This window comes from Corvus moneduloides, chromosome 8 (assembly GCF_009650955.1).
Source record: "Corvus moneduloides isolate bCorMon1 chromosome 8, bCorMon1.pri, whole genome shotgun sequence".
Taxonomy (NCBI): domain Eukaryota; kingdom Metazoa; phylum Chordata; class Aves; order Passeriformes; family Corvidae; genus Corvus; species Corvus moneduloides.
Genome location: NC_045483.1, coordinates 27,316,069 through 27,333,615, shown reverse-complemented (window position 1 = coordinate 27,333,615; position 17,547 = coordinate 27,316,069). Strand labels below are relative to the sequence as shown.

At 36.1% G+C, this 17,547-nt stretch overlaps 1 protein-coding gene across 2 annotated transcripts in view; it reads left to right on the top strand.

The window, feature by feature from the left end:
• BMPR1A (bone morphogenetic protein receptor type 1A) overlaps window positions 1–17,370 on the top strand; it is a 75,400-nt gene extending 58,030 nt beyond the window's left edge. The window contains exons 4-14 of one of the 2 annotated variants that reach the window (XR_004241654.1): window positions 4,297–4,459; window positions 5,805–5,907; window positions 6,423–6,522; window positions 7,323–7,422; window positions 8,252–8,396; window positions 9,500–9,692; window positions 10,080–10,377; window positions 10,878–11,053; window positions 11,568–11,698; window positions 12,775–14,199; window positions 16,732–17,370. Coding sequence is in view for 1 of the 2 variants with exons in the window: in XM_032117130.1 (XP_031973021.1) it covers window positions 4,297–4,459; window positions 5,805–5,907; window positions 6,423–6,522; window positions 7,323–7,422; window positions 8,252–8,396; window positions 9,500–9,692; window positions 10,080–10,377; window positions 10,878–11,053; window positions 11,568–11,698; window positions 12,775–12,900 (1,535 nt within the window). In the remaining variant the exon portion in view is untranslated. Of the gene's footprint in view, window positions 1–4,296; window positions 4,460–5,804; window positions 5,908–6,422; window positions 6,523–7,322; window positions 7,423–8,251; window positions 8,397–9,499; window positions 9,693–10,079; window positions 10,378–10,877; window positions 11,054–11,567; window positions 11,699–12,774 lie in introns of both variants that reach the window. The other variant, XM_032117130.1, reaches the window with a different exon arrangement.
• Window positions 17,371–17,547: the final 177 nt, after the last annotated feature.

Sequence of the window (17,547 nt, the reverse complement as noted above, 5' to 3'; positions counted from 1 at the left end):
CACTGTATTTCTTCTAGGACAAATCCCTTTTAAGGATAATGTAGTCTGGAATAGTAATGTTTTTATGGCCAATTTCTGTATTATGAATTTAGAAAGCTATCAAACAACTTTACTGCTATGGGCCTTGGACCTTTATTTGTGGAGAAAGAGAGGAGACAATTAATTAAAAATTGCAGGTACAATTTGGCTTTTGTGTTTGTGTTCTTTCACTTGCTGCTGTCTCTGCATTTCATAGAGCTGGTTTTTTATGAGTTACACAAATCTTTTCTTAGATCAGAAGACTTAATGAAATTATATCTGTCTCCTGGCATTGAGTTGCAACCAGGTTAACTCGGGTTTTAGTGATTAGTAACACTGCAGTGTCACGCACAGTACATTTTTAAGTTTTATCCATATTAATATTCACATTTGAAGCATGCTTTCAAGTAGACTTAGGTTTCTAACCCAGTGGGATTTTTAATATCCTGTGCTTCTTTGAAATACATTTTATAGTCTTAAGTTATTTTCTGGGATTGGAAAAAGTACTGCTTTGAATAATTTATCTTTTTTGATCAAAGGCTGGATATGATATATTGGCGGGTGTTGTTCTATTTTAACAATTTGTTTTATTATTAACTTTTGTAATTTTTATTTATTTTATTAAAATAAAGTTCAATTTTAAACAGAAAACCATTTAAGTGTTGTCATATCTGTAGCAGTTTTTCACACTTCTAGTAATCTACATTGAATGCAGTGTATGATGGGGCTGAGCAAATGACAAAGTCAGAACTTGAAGTCTCATCAGCTTTTTTCTCATCAGCATCTTACACTGTTGCAGTTAAGAGAGGAGAATGGTCCACCATTACTCTGATATTTCACTGAATGTTGTAACTTTGTAATGCAGTAAAATACACCTTACAGAGCAGTTTGCATGTTCAGAAGTCTATGATGCTGTAGCTCCCAAGGCTGGATAAACAGGCCAGAAGTGAGCCAGGATCTTGAATAAGCCCTCCAGTGTGTGATAGTTCATTTGTTGCTCGTGTATATTATTTTGCCACACCAGCTCTGTGCAGTTTGCAGGTGGAGGTTAGGAAATAGTGGAAAGGAAGCTTTGCTGTGCCTGAAGTCTCTGGGTGCTGCATTTCAGAGCACAATATATGACACACATTTGAAGGTTATGTGAGATTTGTGTATGTATGTTTCTTAGCTGTACTGCAGAGTGACAACTGCATGTATCATGGAAAAGAAGAGATTAATTACATCATCAAGCAGTGTAGTGTCACAAGATCCCTAAAACATGATCCTCTCTTTCACTGTCCTGCTCCCAGGGGGAAGATGTGAATGTCTGAGTGTGAATGTCTGAGAGCTGGAGCTCTGGGGGTGAGGAGATAAAGCTTGGAGGAAGATGTTCTTTAGGCCTATCCTTAGCTCTCTCTTGTTCATTTACTCAGTATCTATTAACCAGGAAAAACAGCAGTGAAGTATCCTGTGAGTTCAGGACCTTCATCTGCCCTCTTAACGTCTAAGGTAGATGGAAGCCAAGTCTTTCCATGTTTGACTACCATCCCCATACCTACCAACTTTAAAATGGACACTAACCTGTCTTGAAGTGCTGAGGATGAATTACAGTACTGCAGTAAAGGATACAGTTAGGGATAATATCTAGGTGGAGACAATTAAAAATTGTTTCCTGAAGTAATCCCAAGTATCCTCAAAATTTTCCTATTCTTTTCCCTGGATACTTAAACTCCTGTCTATGAAGAGTTCTCTTTACAGTCTTAGAGAGTAAAAATACAAGAGTGATTTTTTTTTTTCCCCCCATTCTTTGTGCAGTGCAGGTATTACCTGTAAGATGAAAGCAGGCTCCTATGGAGTTTCACATTACAAAAATAATGAAATTGTAGTCTGTTTGTGCTTTGAATAAAAATCTTTGCCTATAGAAACTGTACAAAAGACAAAGATGCTGTTTCTTTGAGAATACAGTTATCTATTTTGGATTTTATTTGGTATCTACTCTTCATAAATCTTGTAATGCAATCCATCATAATAACTGAAGAGGAGAAATGTATTTCATGTCACTTATAGTATAAAAGGTTGGTATTCTTGTAGTCATGCTTCAGTGTTAGTTTGCAGAGAATTATACTGCTTTAAAAGATGCAAGACCTGCAAAAAAATATTGTTCTTTCTGTTCTGAGCTAGGAGAAGCCATGTTTTAAGGGTTTCTTGGATTTCTCCTCTAATAAGCTGAAAAAATACTGCATTCAGTGATCAGAGTAGGAAAATGGATGAGTGACTGTAAGATGCTGATCATAAAGTACCATAAAGACTTTTAACGTGTGGAATGTCCCTGAAGATAAGGCGGGGGGGGGGGGGGGGTATAACATCAATTGGGAAAGATGCCATAGTCATTCAACAAAATTAGAAAGACCATATTTGTACATATGCAGTGGCTTTTCCTTTAAATATTAAGTAGAATTACCTGTTTCTCTGAGCAGGTAAGGATCTCTTAAATGCGAATACAGAATGTCATGTAATGTCTGTAGCACAGTATTAAAATTACCTTTCAGTTTACGCTGGGAAGAAATATGTGGAAAGAGAGGGGGGTGGATGGAGGAGCTATTTCATATGTGCAGAATTCCTTTTGGTTAAATCAGAAATACCTACAATCTACTGTTATTCTAGCATTAGATCTTGTTTCTTGTTAACAGTCTGTACATATCAGGACTGTTTAACTTGGGCATTACTGAAATGTTGTTTGAAGACCACATTAAATAAAACACTGCTCTGTGATTTCAGTGTTTGGGTAAATGGTGTATTTCTCAGGATATTCTCTTGGTTGTATCCAAAATACCACAGTTGCATTACTTTGCTGCATTGGACAGTGCACTAGGTGTGCTGTATTAACCAGATGAGGAAATCTGTAAGTCTGCTGTTTTCAGGACAGTAGGATCAAATTTCACAAATATTTAATTGGGCACTTGTCTGAATGACATAGTAGATGTTACAGTAGAGTGATACAGGTGGCTGTATCTGCACAAGGTTTTAATCAAGTTTTTTTGCCCATGTTTTAAGCAAGGTACAACAGGATGCTAATGTTCTCATCACTCAACAGCTCGTGTTTGCTAGGTTTGACAGGAAGCCGCACAAATCTGTTGAAAGGGACCATGAGTTTCCTGGTCAGGTTTCTTTTCCTTAGAAAAACTGAAATTTTTATTGTAACCTCCATTTTTTTACTAATAACTGAATTTGTAAAAGCCTCTGCTGGTCCTGACTGGCTGTTGGCTTACCTTGCACACTGAGCCTTACACAGAGCCTTGCTATAATCTGTATAAGTGTGGGTGATAGTTTGTTCACAGCTCTTCTATCTGTATTTTGTTCATACCTTAAGGATTTAGAGCCAAGGTGGTGGGCAGAGAGAGACTTCCTGTTGGTAAAATTTTGTATGATAAAGCTGAGGGAGATGGGTAAAGATGTTATCATCTCCTATAGTAATCACATAGCATATTTCAAATGAGGCAGATAATGTTCCTAAATTTTTTCTGGATGTACTTCACTAAGAAGAAAACAGATGGATGTTTTCTTCTGAATGCCTACATTCACAAAAGCACTTTCATAATATGAACAAGAGCAAATGATGTTTAACTCTGCTGCTGTTGAGAAACTGAAGGCTACTTGGAACATGATGTAGCCCTGTTTCTATTCTGTGAAAGCTTGTTTGGATGGATGTTCATGTCATTTACTGAAATTTAATTTGCAAACAAGATTTACTTTAGCTGTGTTTTGAAGTACTAATGCATATAGAGATCAAAAAAACCAAGAGATTTTGGAGTTATTACTGCTCTTCCATGAGACTGCGAATCTATAAAAAATTACTTCAGAAAATTAGAAAATTGCATATTAAGTATGTTCAGTCATGCATAAAATTATTCTTGTTGTGGTTATCAAGCCGTCAGCATTTTGGTTTTCTAAACACATGAATGAGAGAAGCTTTCTTCAGAAAACTCTAACCAGTTACACCACTAATTTTCTTCCCTACTTCAAAACGAGAAAATATCTTTCTGTTTATATGGATTATGGTTGGAAGATCTGCTGTTAAGGTACAAAATATTTCAGCTAGGTATTTCTAGAATAAAATTATTAACTCAGATTTCTACCATAATCTTGGGAGAGGAGATTGTCCCAAGGAGACAAAGGAGAGGAGGTTGTTCAATTCTTTATTAATATAATTACTCTGTTGTCATGTTTTGCCTGTAAAACTCTTGAACAGTTATCAAAGAGATGCAAACATTTTTTTGTTGTTATTTTTTTCATGTCCAGGTCAAAAGCTAGACAGCATGCTTCATGGTACAGGAATGAAGACAAATTCTGACCAAAAGAAACAAGCAAATGGAGTAACACTTGCTCCAGAGGACACCTTACCTTTTCTTAAGTGCTACTGCTCAGGACATTGTCCAGATGATGCTATTAACAACACATGCATGTAAGTGTTGCATTCAGCATAGAGAGGCTCTTTGAAGAGGATCATTTTGGGTTTTGAGAGAGCAAACTACTTTTAGAGGCTGACCAAGGTTCTCTCAGGTGATCTGACCATAATTTATTATGTTCTGTGAGGGCTAAAACTCATGGTCATCTCTGTGTAAACAATACTGTTTTCACCACACCTTAGAACCATTTGCAACTGGTCATTTTAAGTCCAGCAATGGCTTTGAAGGACAGAGGTTTTAAGTAACCCTGTGATATTTTACAACTGGGTGAGTATTAAGTGACCCAAATCTAAGCCTTCTGACACAACCACCTGTTTGCTTATTTCTTCAGCTAGTAGTCAAAAAGGTAATGTAAACAACATAGCCATTTCCTGAGAATTCCTCTTGTTACATGTTCAATAGTTACAGACTATGAAGGAAAGGCAGCGGAAAATAAAGAAAAGCCTGTGGACATGTAGAGACAGGAGGGGAGTGATAGGAGGGGAGTTTCTCTCTGATAGGCATAAGAATCCTAACAGACTCATGCACACAGGTTACGTGCTTGCTTAAGGTGGTTTTTTTTCATGTCCTGAAAAGTCCTTGTTTTTCCTTTTTTTCTCTTCATTTGCAATTCCATGTTCAAGGCCCTTCTGTTTCCTTCCTTAAGAATTAATATACACAGTTGAAGACATATTACTTGCTCCTGTACTCTGAGTCTTCACTTTAACATAGTATTCAGTCTCTCGAAGGTGTCACTTGGCAGATAAGGCAGTTTTTATGGAACCCAAGGAGGTAGAATAAACACTGCTGTCTTTTTAAATGTAAACATAGGCGGTAACTTACGAACCGTTTGGAGCTGAGAAAACGTTCCAGTATTTTGTCTTTCAAGCCTCTTGGTATTTATTTATTGGTTTTTATTGCCCTCTAGTGTGTGCAGTCAGTATAGGCCTTACTAGTTTTTGTCTGACCTAGTAACTGATAGGCCATTATGCTGATAATAAAGCTATTAGTTAAAAACACAGTGTCTATGTGCAGGGTATCTTACAGCATTATGCTTTCCATATCTGCATTTCTTTGAATTAATGTAAATAGATTTTTGGTAAACAAAATTATTTCTAAATTTGTTTTCCTTAGTATCTGTGTTGAGGGAATGAATGAATTTTTGTGAGAGAGCATCTGTCTAGTGTTCTGCTTGAGAATACTGTGGGAGTCTTTTATTCTCAACCTGGATGGTAACCCCTGTGTTAAAAGAATTTTTATAGAAGTTTTCATTCTAGAATTCTTAATGGGTTCATGGTCAACTAATGCTGCATATTAAATGACAAACATGCTGGTAAAGCACACATGATATGTTTATTCCAGAACTAATGGGCATTGCTTTGCTATCATTGAGGAGGATGAACATGGAGAGCCCACGCTTGCTTCTGGGTGCATGAAGTATGAAGGTTCAGACTTCCAGTGCAAGGTGACAAAATGAGATTTATACCAATGCCTTACTTGGTTTCATTTTTATGCCTCTCCCTCTTTTATATGGCATTCTGAAGATGTTTCTAAAGCAAATAGTGCTGCTATGATGAGTATAAGAGAAAACCTTCTAAAGAAATTGGGTTTTTTGTCTTAAGAGCAGTATTTATTTAACATATGATTTAACTGGTTTTGACTAAGCTCAAGACCTTTCCCATGTATGAAATAGCAACTTAAGTAAAAATCATCTATTTCTGTTCAACAAGTAAAAAACGTTCAATGAAATGCTTTTCATGAAATATAAAAAAATGCAAGATCAAATGTAGGCACTCAGAGATTAGATGATGTCTGTCTGCCACTGCAGAGTGATCTCATACATTAAATGGTGTGGTTGAAGTGCCTTCTAAATAAAATAGCTTACACTTTTGTCTGTGCTATGTTGTAGCTGTAGCATCCCCTGCCCTGTCCCCATTTTAGCTTCAAAATCCAAATGTGTATCCAATTCTCCTTCAACAGGACTCGCCTAAAGCACAGTTACGTCGAACGATTGAGTGCTGTCGTACGGATTTCTGCAATCAGGATTTGCAACCAACATTACCACCTCTTGATAGTACAGGTAAACACCTCCTGTATGTTCACACTGCTACTAAGAAATGCTGTGTAGGTTCTGGTTTTCCTGATCAACAGTGGAAGTAAGGAGAAAATATGATTACAGTATTGCACAGATCTGTTTTTTCCCTTATGAAGTAATTTTTGTATGAAGCTCTGTACTACACTTCATTTTCTGTTTTCAGTTTTTCTTTTTTTGCCACTTTCAAGTTAATCTTTTCCTCCATCAGTCACTCATGGTATTTTTATTCTTGTTTTTAGTGTGCTCATATCTTCATCTACATGTGATATTTTGATCTGTTTTTATTCAGTTTCCACAGTCTGATCTCTTTTTAAAATGTTTTTCTTAATCTCTGCTGTGCTTTTACTATTATGAATGCCATCATAAAAGAAGTATTCTGACCTTGTTAACACCTCTTTATTGCAAACTCATTCTCTTCTTTCTGTTGTTCCCAGTGAAAATAGTTTGTTTTCATGAGCTTACTCATTCATTGCTAGGCAAGTCATACTGGTTTAACTGTTGCTTTATACCTTCTCAGAATCTTACTGCTCTAAATCCTTAATTTCTATTTCTAACCAGCAAGAGTCAACCAAAACAAACAACTCCAAAATCCTTTTTTTTTTTTTTTTCCGTTATCATCATCCAAATGAATTTATCTTTGCTTTTCTTATATAAATACTTACTTCAATACACGGTATATGAAAACATACCTAAATAAACTGTTTACAGTATATGTTTAATTAATAGACTTTGGAAACTCTCCTTTTTTTCTTTCTATTTTTTTCTTTCTTTTTTTTGTCAAATAGATGGACTTTTTGATGGCAGCATTCGTTGGATGGCAGTGTTGATTTCTATGGCAGTCTGCATAATTGTCATGGTCATCTTATTTAGCTGCTTTTGTTACAAGTAAGAAAGCACTTTCTTTATTGGCAACATTTTTAATTTTGCAAATCTGTGTAAACAGAACAGTTACTTTGCAAATGTTCACAGTTAATCATATGTAGATTAGAAACAGTTGTAATTTAATTTCACATTTCTGTGGGTAGCAGTTTCCATCACTAGGTAAAATGAAATGTTCATGGCAGAGAATTTAACTGAATTTGGTCCTTTTCCCTGGCTATAAAGTATTTACAGTTTTGTAAGCTACACAGAACTTTGATGCTATAGCAGCTGGTAAACAGGAATATCTTCATGCTTTTTGTGCCTTTGGGTGTTCAGTCACTTTCAACAGTTAAATTTCACCTGCTTCTGAGATTTTCTTTTATCTGCTGTGTTTCAAAACTAAGTAATTGTCCAGCTGAACTATGGCAGTTCATTCAGGTGCTTCTGTCAGCCACAGCCCTGTGCTGGAGTGGTCACTGTTCTAGCAGGAAAGGTTTCCAAGGAAAGCTGCTTGTGTCAGCCTCAGCTGCCGTGGTTCGAGGTTCTGTCTGTTCATTTAAACCAAAATCAGCCATGTTGTGCTGGTAACACTGGCTGAGAGCTGAGTATTAAAAATGCTGGATTTCCATGTAACTCATAATAAACTGACAGACCCGTACATGCATTACAACAGCTTCTTAACATTAAAAAGCTATGGAAGTTAAATTTCAGGAAAAGAAAAAAGATACAGTAAAATCTGATTCTCTTTTTTCTTTTGAGAAAACTTCTATATTTAAATAGCTCTTCTCCTAGATCAGTTTGCTACATATTTTAAGTGTTTTGGAGTTCAGCTTAACTTCTGTTACTTTTGCAGGCATTACTGTAAGTCAATGGCAAAGAGGCACTGTTACAATCGTGACCTGGAACAAGATGAAGCATTTATTCCAGCTGGGGAGTCATTAAAAGACCTTATTGACCAGTCACAGAGTTCTGGGAGTGGATCAGGACTGCCACTGTTGGTAAATCATAAACTAAGATTTTTCTTCACTGGATTTCTCTCCATCACGTACAAAGTTTGGTTTGTATCTAATGCCTAGAACAAAGCAGTTTGCTCATACAAAATGCTCATTATTTTATATGCCATTATGATGAAAGATGAAGTACAAAGTGAACAAGTTTAAAGCCAATCTTCACGTAATTAAAATGAAGTGCGCAATTGAGTATGTTACAGAATCTGTTGGTGTCAGCAAAATTTAAAGAAAACTTAGAGCCTTCAGCCATTAAGATAAAAATGCAAGAAATGGCTAATACAAGTATCAAATTGAGTGAACTCAGAGATTTTATTTTCTTAGTTTCCATTGACCATTAAAATAGATTTTGTTTTTATTGACTGATAGAAGTGTACAGGGAGACTTCAGAGCAGCCTTCCAGTACCCAAGGGGGCCTACAAGAAAGCCAGAAAGGGACTTCTTACAAGGGCATGTAGAGAGATAGGACAAGGGGAAATGGCTTTAAACTGAGAGTAGGTTTAGATGGGATGCAATAGTAGGTTTAGATAGGAAGCAATTCTTGACTGAGGGTGTTGAGGCACTGGAACAGGTTGCTCACAGAGCTGTGGATGCCCCATCCGTGGCAGTGTTCAAGGCCAGTCTGGATGCGGCTTTGAGCAACCTGTTTTGGTGGAAAGTGTTCCTACCCATGGCAGGGGGGAAGTAGATGATCTTTAAGGTCCTTACCAATCCAAACCATTTTGTGATAGTTGTTCATAGTTTTTTCTTTCACCATCCTATATAATACTTGCATAAAAATTAGCCAGTGAGACAGATGACTATTTATAAATCAGAAATAAAATGCAAGAGAACATACCCTTCAATTAGAAGATGTGCTAACTTAAATCTTCTGGGGTTATTTTTATACCTTGGAGGCAGCAATAATGAGTCCAAAATTGAAATAGTGAAAAATTCCATGGAACAAATTTTACAATGGGATCAAAATTATAACAATCCAAATTTGATAAGTAGCCTGGCCAAGTACTTTTGGTTAACTGCTGTTCCCTCCTCCACCTTATACCTTCTTATTTCTTTTTCTTTTTTTTTCCTAATTATTTTTTTGTCTTCCTTAGGTTCAGCGCACTATTGCCAAACAAATTCAGATGGTGAGGCAAGTTGGAAAAGGACGGTATGGTGAAGTGTGGATGGGCAAATGGAGGGGTGAAAAAGTGGCTGTCAAAGTGTTTTTCACCACAGAAGAAGCCAGCTGGTTCCGAGAAACAGAGATTTACCAAACTGTCCTCATGCGACATGAAAACATCCTTGGTAAGGCAGGAGAACGCTGCTTGGCTACTGGAGGGGTGGCATGAGGGTGGAGGAGCAGGAGCTCTTAATGGATGGCTTGAGGGGTCTAAGGCAGCTTCTGTGGAATAACCAGATGGGTTTCCCTTAATGTGTGCTAATAAAATGCTATTGGAAGGATAGAATCTTGGTTGGAAACGTGTCTGCAGTCTCTTTGCTGGAAGGCTGGACTGGTAACCTCATGTACATTAAATAGAATCAGAGCTAGATTCTACATGATTAGTTTTCATAAGGGGACCACATATCTTCTGATACAGTCCAAGACATTATATCTGTAGGAATTATTACTAAATTTACTGCATAAAAAATGTATGTGCAAATAAATAGTAACTTGGTTTATACATTCCATAGGTTTCATAGCAGCAGATATTAAAGGCACTGGCTCCTGGACACAGCTTTACTTGATCACGGATTATCATGAAAACGGATCATTGTATGATTTTCTGAAATGCACTACCCTGGACAACAGGGCTCTGCTCAAACTGGCCTATTCTGCTGCGTGTGGCCTGTGCCACCTGCACACGGAAATCTACGGGACACAAGGCAAGCCTGCGATTGCACACAGGGACCTGAAGAGTAAAAACATCTTGATAAAGAAAAACGGAACCTGCTGCATTGCAGACTTGGGTCTTGCAGTCAAGTTCAACAGGTAAGAAATCCTCTCTAATGGGAAAACATTATTGTAATTTTATTTATTTATTTATTTGGCATCAGATACCCAGGTTAAAAGGAAGATGGAATCATTTGGTTGCATGCTTTCATTTTTTTTTTTTTTTAGTTTTGAGAGTAAAATGTTCTCAAATGCTGGTAGACGTCATGATGAAAATTGGTTGTTAAGAAACAATGAAAATATTCTTCTTAGGGAAAATAACAGTTTTGTAGAGGAAATGGAGACTAATTTTTTATTCAAAACTAGCCTTTTGTAGTTATGGCAATCATATAAGTTCTTTCATAGGAAATTTGAACAGCATATAGGCAGTTGAAACATAATCGAAGATGTGATATTGTAATGGTATTATTAAATACTTTTTCTTTTATTGGTTTAAGTTCTACAGGGACAGAGAATTGGTTTTTTAGTGATTGTGCCATACAGTATTTCATACCTTGTAATAGTCCACAATTCAGTAGCTTCCTAATGTTTTCATATAGTGACACAAATGAAGTTGACGTTCCCTTGAACACGAGAGTGGGAACAAAACGTTACATGGCTCCGGAGGTCCTGGATGAGAGCCTGAATAAAAACCATTTCCAGCCATACATCATGGCTGACATCTACAGTTTTGGGCTGATCATTTGGGAAATGGCTCGGCGCTGTGTCACAGGAGGTAAACTTCTAAATATTCTGTATAAAATCTACCAGGCCCTTCCTTCACTTTAGCAATGCTTCACCAGGAAATAATATAATTAGCTTGCTGTATGATCAGGCTTGTATTCTTTAAAAGCAGTAGTAATAGTCTGACACATATTTTTGTGACTCATCCTGGCTTTTCTTTTGCTCTTCTTTTGTATCCTTATACATCTTCACCTGTATTCTTCTTCCATCTTACATTTCTGTGTGCTTCTTTGTAGCATGTAGTGGATTAGAAAAAGCCAAATTCAGCATTTGGTATCAAAATCAAAGGCACTACAAGGAATTATTGTAGCTACTAAAGTTAATAATCATAATATTGGAGCTTTTATGATTGTTGTAGTGAAATTTTTAGATTTTTACACAGTAAAACAGTGTGGTGAGCTTAACTTGGCACAAAGTTAATTTTTGTTCCTGGCTAAGGAAATCCTAGAGTAGATATATAGATTTATTTCTTTTAATTGTTCTTAATCTTTCACAATTATCTCCAGGTATTGTTGAAGAGTATCAGTTGCCATATTATGACATGGTGCCAAATGATCCATCCTATGAGGACATGAGAGAAGTGGTGTGTGTCAAACGCCTACGCCCAGTGGTATCGAACAGATGGAACAGTGATGAAGTGAGTGTGCAGAGAGGAAAATTTACTTCAGTTTGTTCATTAATATAGGAGGGTATTTTAGTTTAATAAATACTAAAATGTTGTGAAGTAGGGACTGCATTCAGATATTCTGGTACTTTGAAAACCTCACAGCAATAATAGGAGAAAGACATGATTGAGATCGATTCAAAATACTGTATTTTTTAATGTATCTTTTCAGTGGTCTGAGGGGAAGATACCCTTAATCAGCATCCAAGTGTATGAATACTGCTCTACTTGAGATCATCTATTTTAGATAGTGGAATATATTCAGAGTTTTAATTGGAGCTAAAACTTAAAAGAATTTTTTATTGGCTTTATTAGTCTTCATGTATATAGCTTATTGGTTTGTGGCATAAGATATTTCATGAAAGGTGAAGCAGTTCCTTTGTGGATTTCCCCTTTCCTTTTTTCCTTTTTTACTGTTACATCCCAGTACAATCTGTGATGTAACTAAAGTATTTTCATTTAGATGTGTTTTTAAAGGGCCACAGCTTGAACACAGTAAATAAGACATAACTATTTCACATAGCAAATTAAATATGCCATATCCATTCTTCACAGAGTCCTTGACTTCCTCTATGAATTCCGAGTTTTCTCCTTTTTTTTTTTTTTTTTCTTTTGTGGACTGCTGACTGTTGAACTGTTGCCACACCTTCGTTTTCCCTGAAGGAATTTGCTATGGTTTCCTGTCATACACATGGAAATTTTTCCGTTTATTGCTACCATATTTGTACCACTGTTCATGAGTTATACTGAGAATATCTAGTAATGCATCATTGGGAAACTAAATCTACACTTTCATTAGATGCAGCTACTGTAATACTAGGCAGTGAGAGGGAGGGAAGACGAGGATTGGCATGTGGATATTGGGTTTGGGGTTTTTTCCTTCAGTAGATCTCTTTAATAGTTTTCTACCAACAATTCTGCAGAAAATTTGGAAGTTGCACATTTTTGGACTTGAAAGTTCTATAATTTGAGCTTAACAGTGAACCAAAACTATACACTTTGGATGTAGCAGTTGTTACAATAGTGTTCCTTTGCTTTTCCTTTTGCAGTGTTTAAGAGCAATATTGAAGTTGATGTCTGAGTGCTGGGCTCATAATCCTGCCTCAAGGCTCACTGCCTTGAGGATCAAGAAGACACTTGCCAAGATGGTGGAATCACAAGACGTAAAGATTTGACATAGGAAATTGACTTTGGAGAGCAAAGCTGGACTCCCTAGATCTTTTCACTCAAATGTGGGTGAGGAAGATAGAAATAGAAAAGAGGAAATAACTGAGATTCAGTATATTTTCTCAGCACACTTCTACAGGCTGCTAATTAAATCTTTCAGTACTTCATAGACCGTGATACTGAGAGCCTCTACACACTACGTGCTACATATATGGACAGCCTTGAGAAAATACACATTTTGTTTTGGTTTGAGCTGCATTGAGACTTCTATCATACTTAGTGAGTCTCCAGTAAAACTCTGGGTACTGAATTGAATGTTCAGATTACAGTGCTTTCTGTGAAAGCCTAACAAGCTATATGGATTCAACAGAGATGGAGAATATAAGCTTTTTTTTTTTTTTTTTGCCTTCTACCTGATAAAACCTAGTCAGTCCGTACCAAGTTCTGGTGAAACAGCCTGTAGGTTATGAATCTGTTTGTGATACTACTCCGTTTAACAGTTCTTTATGCCTTTATGTGTGTGCCAGGATTATTTTGCTGTCATTTGGAATATATAAGAAACCATTTAAATGAACAAAGTTTTATGGTCAGGGCTCCATGCATTTTGTGGCTCCACAATCAGAGATTTGCTACAGAATCTTTTGCCATTAAGTTATCTTCAGAAATCTCAGTTTTAATTTTTTTGCTGGTTTTGTTTTGGTCATGAGGAGAACTGCAAAAATGTGAACCATTGATCAATTAAGGAATGCCTACCTAAATCTGTAAGGAGCTTGAAACAATCTCTTCTAGAGTTGTAGGCTGCCTTGGTCATCTCACTTGCAGTCTAGAAAGAGCTCCATAACTGGATCTCTGAAATTTGTCATATTTTTTCACAGTGCCACATGCAACCAGCATTTTTGCCATAAAATGCTTTACATCTTAGCAGAAAGACCAATGACAATGTGTTTTGCCTTCCTGCTGTTTTGGGACTCACTTGATAGGTGTCTGTCATGCTCTGAACTTCTTTCCACAAAGGAGGGGATTTGTCAGCTGTAGCAATGTGCTCTTTCATCATTTGACAAAACTAGGCAGAAGGTGAGTTTTGCAAGGCTTGAGAACAGGTCTGGTTTACAGAAGAGGGAAGGCAGGAAGCTCTGACTGCTCTGAAGATTAGAGAATGCAATAAAGGTCAAGACCAGGAGAACTGAGTACGTGAACTGTTGAAGATCAGACACAGCATGCAGAAGATTTGGAGCTGGGTTGCTCTGATGTAGACACAGGAGGCCACATCTGTGGGCCACTTAGTGGAAGTGAAGATTTGAGACAAGGTAAATCAGTGGGTGTTTTAAGTTCTATAAGTTTGGGAGGAATGGCATTGAAATTAATTCATGAAGATATACAGTAAACTAGCGGAATTGCAAAACTTGGTTTTATTGTGCCAACTGTGTAACCTGCACAAGAAACTGAAGTTCCCCCATTTTCACCACTGACCCACACAAGTTGGTGACAAGCCAGAACCCTCCATGAGGTTACTCAAGGCAGAATTATTGATTTATAACTCCTTTGGCACTTCTACTTGGAAGTTAGAAAATAGTACCATGACTCAAGCTGAAGCTTCAAAGCATGAATCATCTGAAGATTGAACACACAGTATTGGAACCATTGAATCTATTTGATAATTTAAGTGCCTATAACTTTGTACTGTAAATCTTGTTCTAGATAACTTTAAAAAGGGAAGTTATTTATACAGTGTGTTTTGTGCTTTAGTTAAAAAAAGAAACAAAACAAGAAATGCCTACTCCTAGGTACATGCACACACACACATGCCATAGTTGAGATTTGAAGAAAAAAATTAAGAATAATACCAAAATTGATGAAAAATGTTAAAACTTCAGATTGATTTATGCCGGATTATTTGTTGTCTTGAAATATTTACATGGAGATTGTTTTGATGTGTTTAAATTTCCCTTGAAAATACAACTGATAGAAACAATGTAACACAGAAGTAATGTGATTTGTGAACAATTACAACCTTCTAGCATGTTACTTTTTTGTTTTAATCCTGTAGTTCCCATAATGTAAATGGTCAGGCAAAAGATTGCAGTATTTTTATTTTCTATTGTGATGTACAGACTTTATTTAACAGTTCTACATATTTTATAGAAAACTAGCTATTTCGAGGGACTTTTTTTTTTTAAATAAAGTCATTACTTTTGTTTAGTAATGCCTTTAAGTATTAATATGTATCTGGCTGAGAAGTTCATAGGTATGTCAACTTTAACTTATTTGAAAACAGCAAGAGATATATGATATTGTGCCACATTCCTCATGATAAAGGGCTTTTAAAAAAAAAAGTTTCTCCGTCCATTGCCAAGAAATATATGATGATTTTGAAATTGTCAATCATGTCTTCGCGCATAATTTTTGCACAGGTAGTTGGAAACTTTTTGGTATAAGCCAAAACCAGTAAGGGATAAGCTTTCTTTTTCCTTCTCTAGAATTTTTATCAATAAGAAGGAAAAAAGTGTTTATCTAGGTACCCTGCTAGCTTAAGCTTTCAAAGCATGGAGGTCTGTTTAAATTAACCCCATCCTATGTAGAATATTCCATTTCTTTTGGAAGTTGCCACATCATTATTAGCTGTAGACATGTTTTGTGAAGATTTTTTTAGTTCATTTTTCCCAAAGTCTTCAGGAAGCCTCTGCTGGAAGTATGAATTTCAATAATTTGTAAATTTTCACGGGTTTTCTTTTCCATTGTTTAGGTATTTGCAAGGCAATAGGATGGTTAGACACCTTAGGACCTAAACTGATTTACACGTTTACTTTAATGTAGAGGGAGCCGACTGCCACAAAGATGATTTTTCAAGAGGGAAAAAAAAATCTTTTTTTGCCTTAAACCTAATTTTTCAGCACTTCAGTTACTCTGTTCATACTCAAATGTATCATGCATGTGTAATTTTCATTGCAGTGAACAGGAGCTTCCTTGATTCCAATACTCAACACAATGTTAACACTAAGGGGTGTCTGTACTGGTACTTTAACAATCATTTGGGAAAAATAAATGTGCTCAAAGCCAGCCCATTAATTTTTACATAATTAAGCATAGTTAATGCAGACTCCAAAGGTAAGTTGTAGTTTAATGCAATCCTGTTGAGTTCAGAAGCCTTTAAGGTCAGAGAGGGTAATAGGATTCTTTTATTTGACTGTGATTAATCTCATTTTGTTGCTCAAAATTTTAAGCATTTGTCATCCAAAAAGATACCCTCCGAAACTGGCAAATGTGTTTTCTTTTTTTTTTTTTTTTTTTAATACAAAAATAACTGTGTGGAAAATACCTTGGGGAGTATCAAGACTGTGCCTTGGAAGTTCTTAAACAGTCATATGGAGGGATTTTTTGTGTTTATTTAACCTGTTCCATGTGATTTTAGTTAGATGGAAATAATTGGAGTTACAGCAACTAAAAGGAAAGTTTTTGTGTTCCTGGTAACTTGTAAGTTCCACCAGAAATGTGATATTCCTGCAGAGAAAATTAGGCTTTGAGTTTATTCTGAGTTTTAATTAATGTGATTTTTCCTCAAGAAACAGTTTTCCCAATATCCATCACTTTTTCCCAATTATTTTCTTAAGTAGTCTCTTTTGAAGTCCTGAATGAAATGTAAAATTAATATTTTAAGTTACCTCCATAGTAGTCTAGAATCAAATTTTAGATCTTGATCTAAATGACCATTTGAATGTGTTTATAAAACAAATCATTTGGATACATTTCATCTACTCTCTCTTAACAGACTGTATTTTAATGGTCCAAAGTGTTTGAAGAGCAGAGATATAAAGTTAAAAAACATTCTTTTGCTATTGCAGGTATTTTTAAAGGGAAGTTACATGCTCGTCTTCTTTGGAATACTAGAATGATTTAGCCTTTCCTCACTCTCCTGACAGTGCCTCTGAGTCAAGTCTGTATCCCGTGCCCACAATCTTTGTTCCAAGTAGGGGTGATGTCTAAAAGCAGCTGGCAGTGTTGCACAGTACAGTGCTTTATGGAGCCATGGTGCTCCGCCTTGTTTGTACAGCAGAAGTAGAGGGCACATTACTTCTGGGTTTTTGACAAATCTAATGTAATTGTTGCTTTGTAATATTTTACTGTTTAATGCAATTATAGAAGCCCACATCATGTAGTGACATTTGTGCTCTGACATGACATGCCCAAAATGAAATGTACTATATTGTATACAAGAAGAATAAATAACATTGTAGTTAACCTAGAGAAGATGTAAATAAAATATGAAAGAAGAGTGGAACAAGACAAATGGTCACACTCTTGTGTGTGTTATATGCCAGAAGTGTAGAATACTACTTTAAAAATGTAACACACTAATGTATTTTGTACAGCATCTGCTTTAGAAGGTGCCTTATTGAGTTTACCATGAATTGCTTGTTCTGTACACAGATTATGTCCAATGTATCATTTTTAAGTAAATAACCTTATTTTAGTACACATTAGTAATGTGTTTTGTTACTATAAGATTTTGCCTTAAAAATGTAAATGACTTGGAAATCATAATACTGTAACTGAATAATTCCCTACTTTTTCATACCTCGTTTATGGTTTTTTCTCCCCACAGTCTCTCAATAAGTTGTTAATTATTGCTTTTATTGTTCAATGGTGTTGAGAATTAT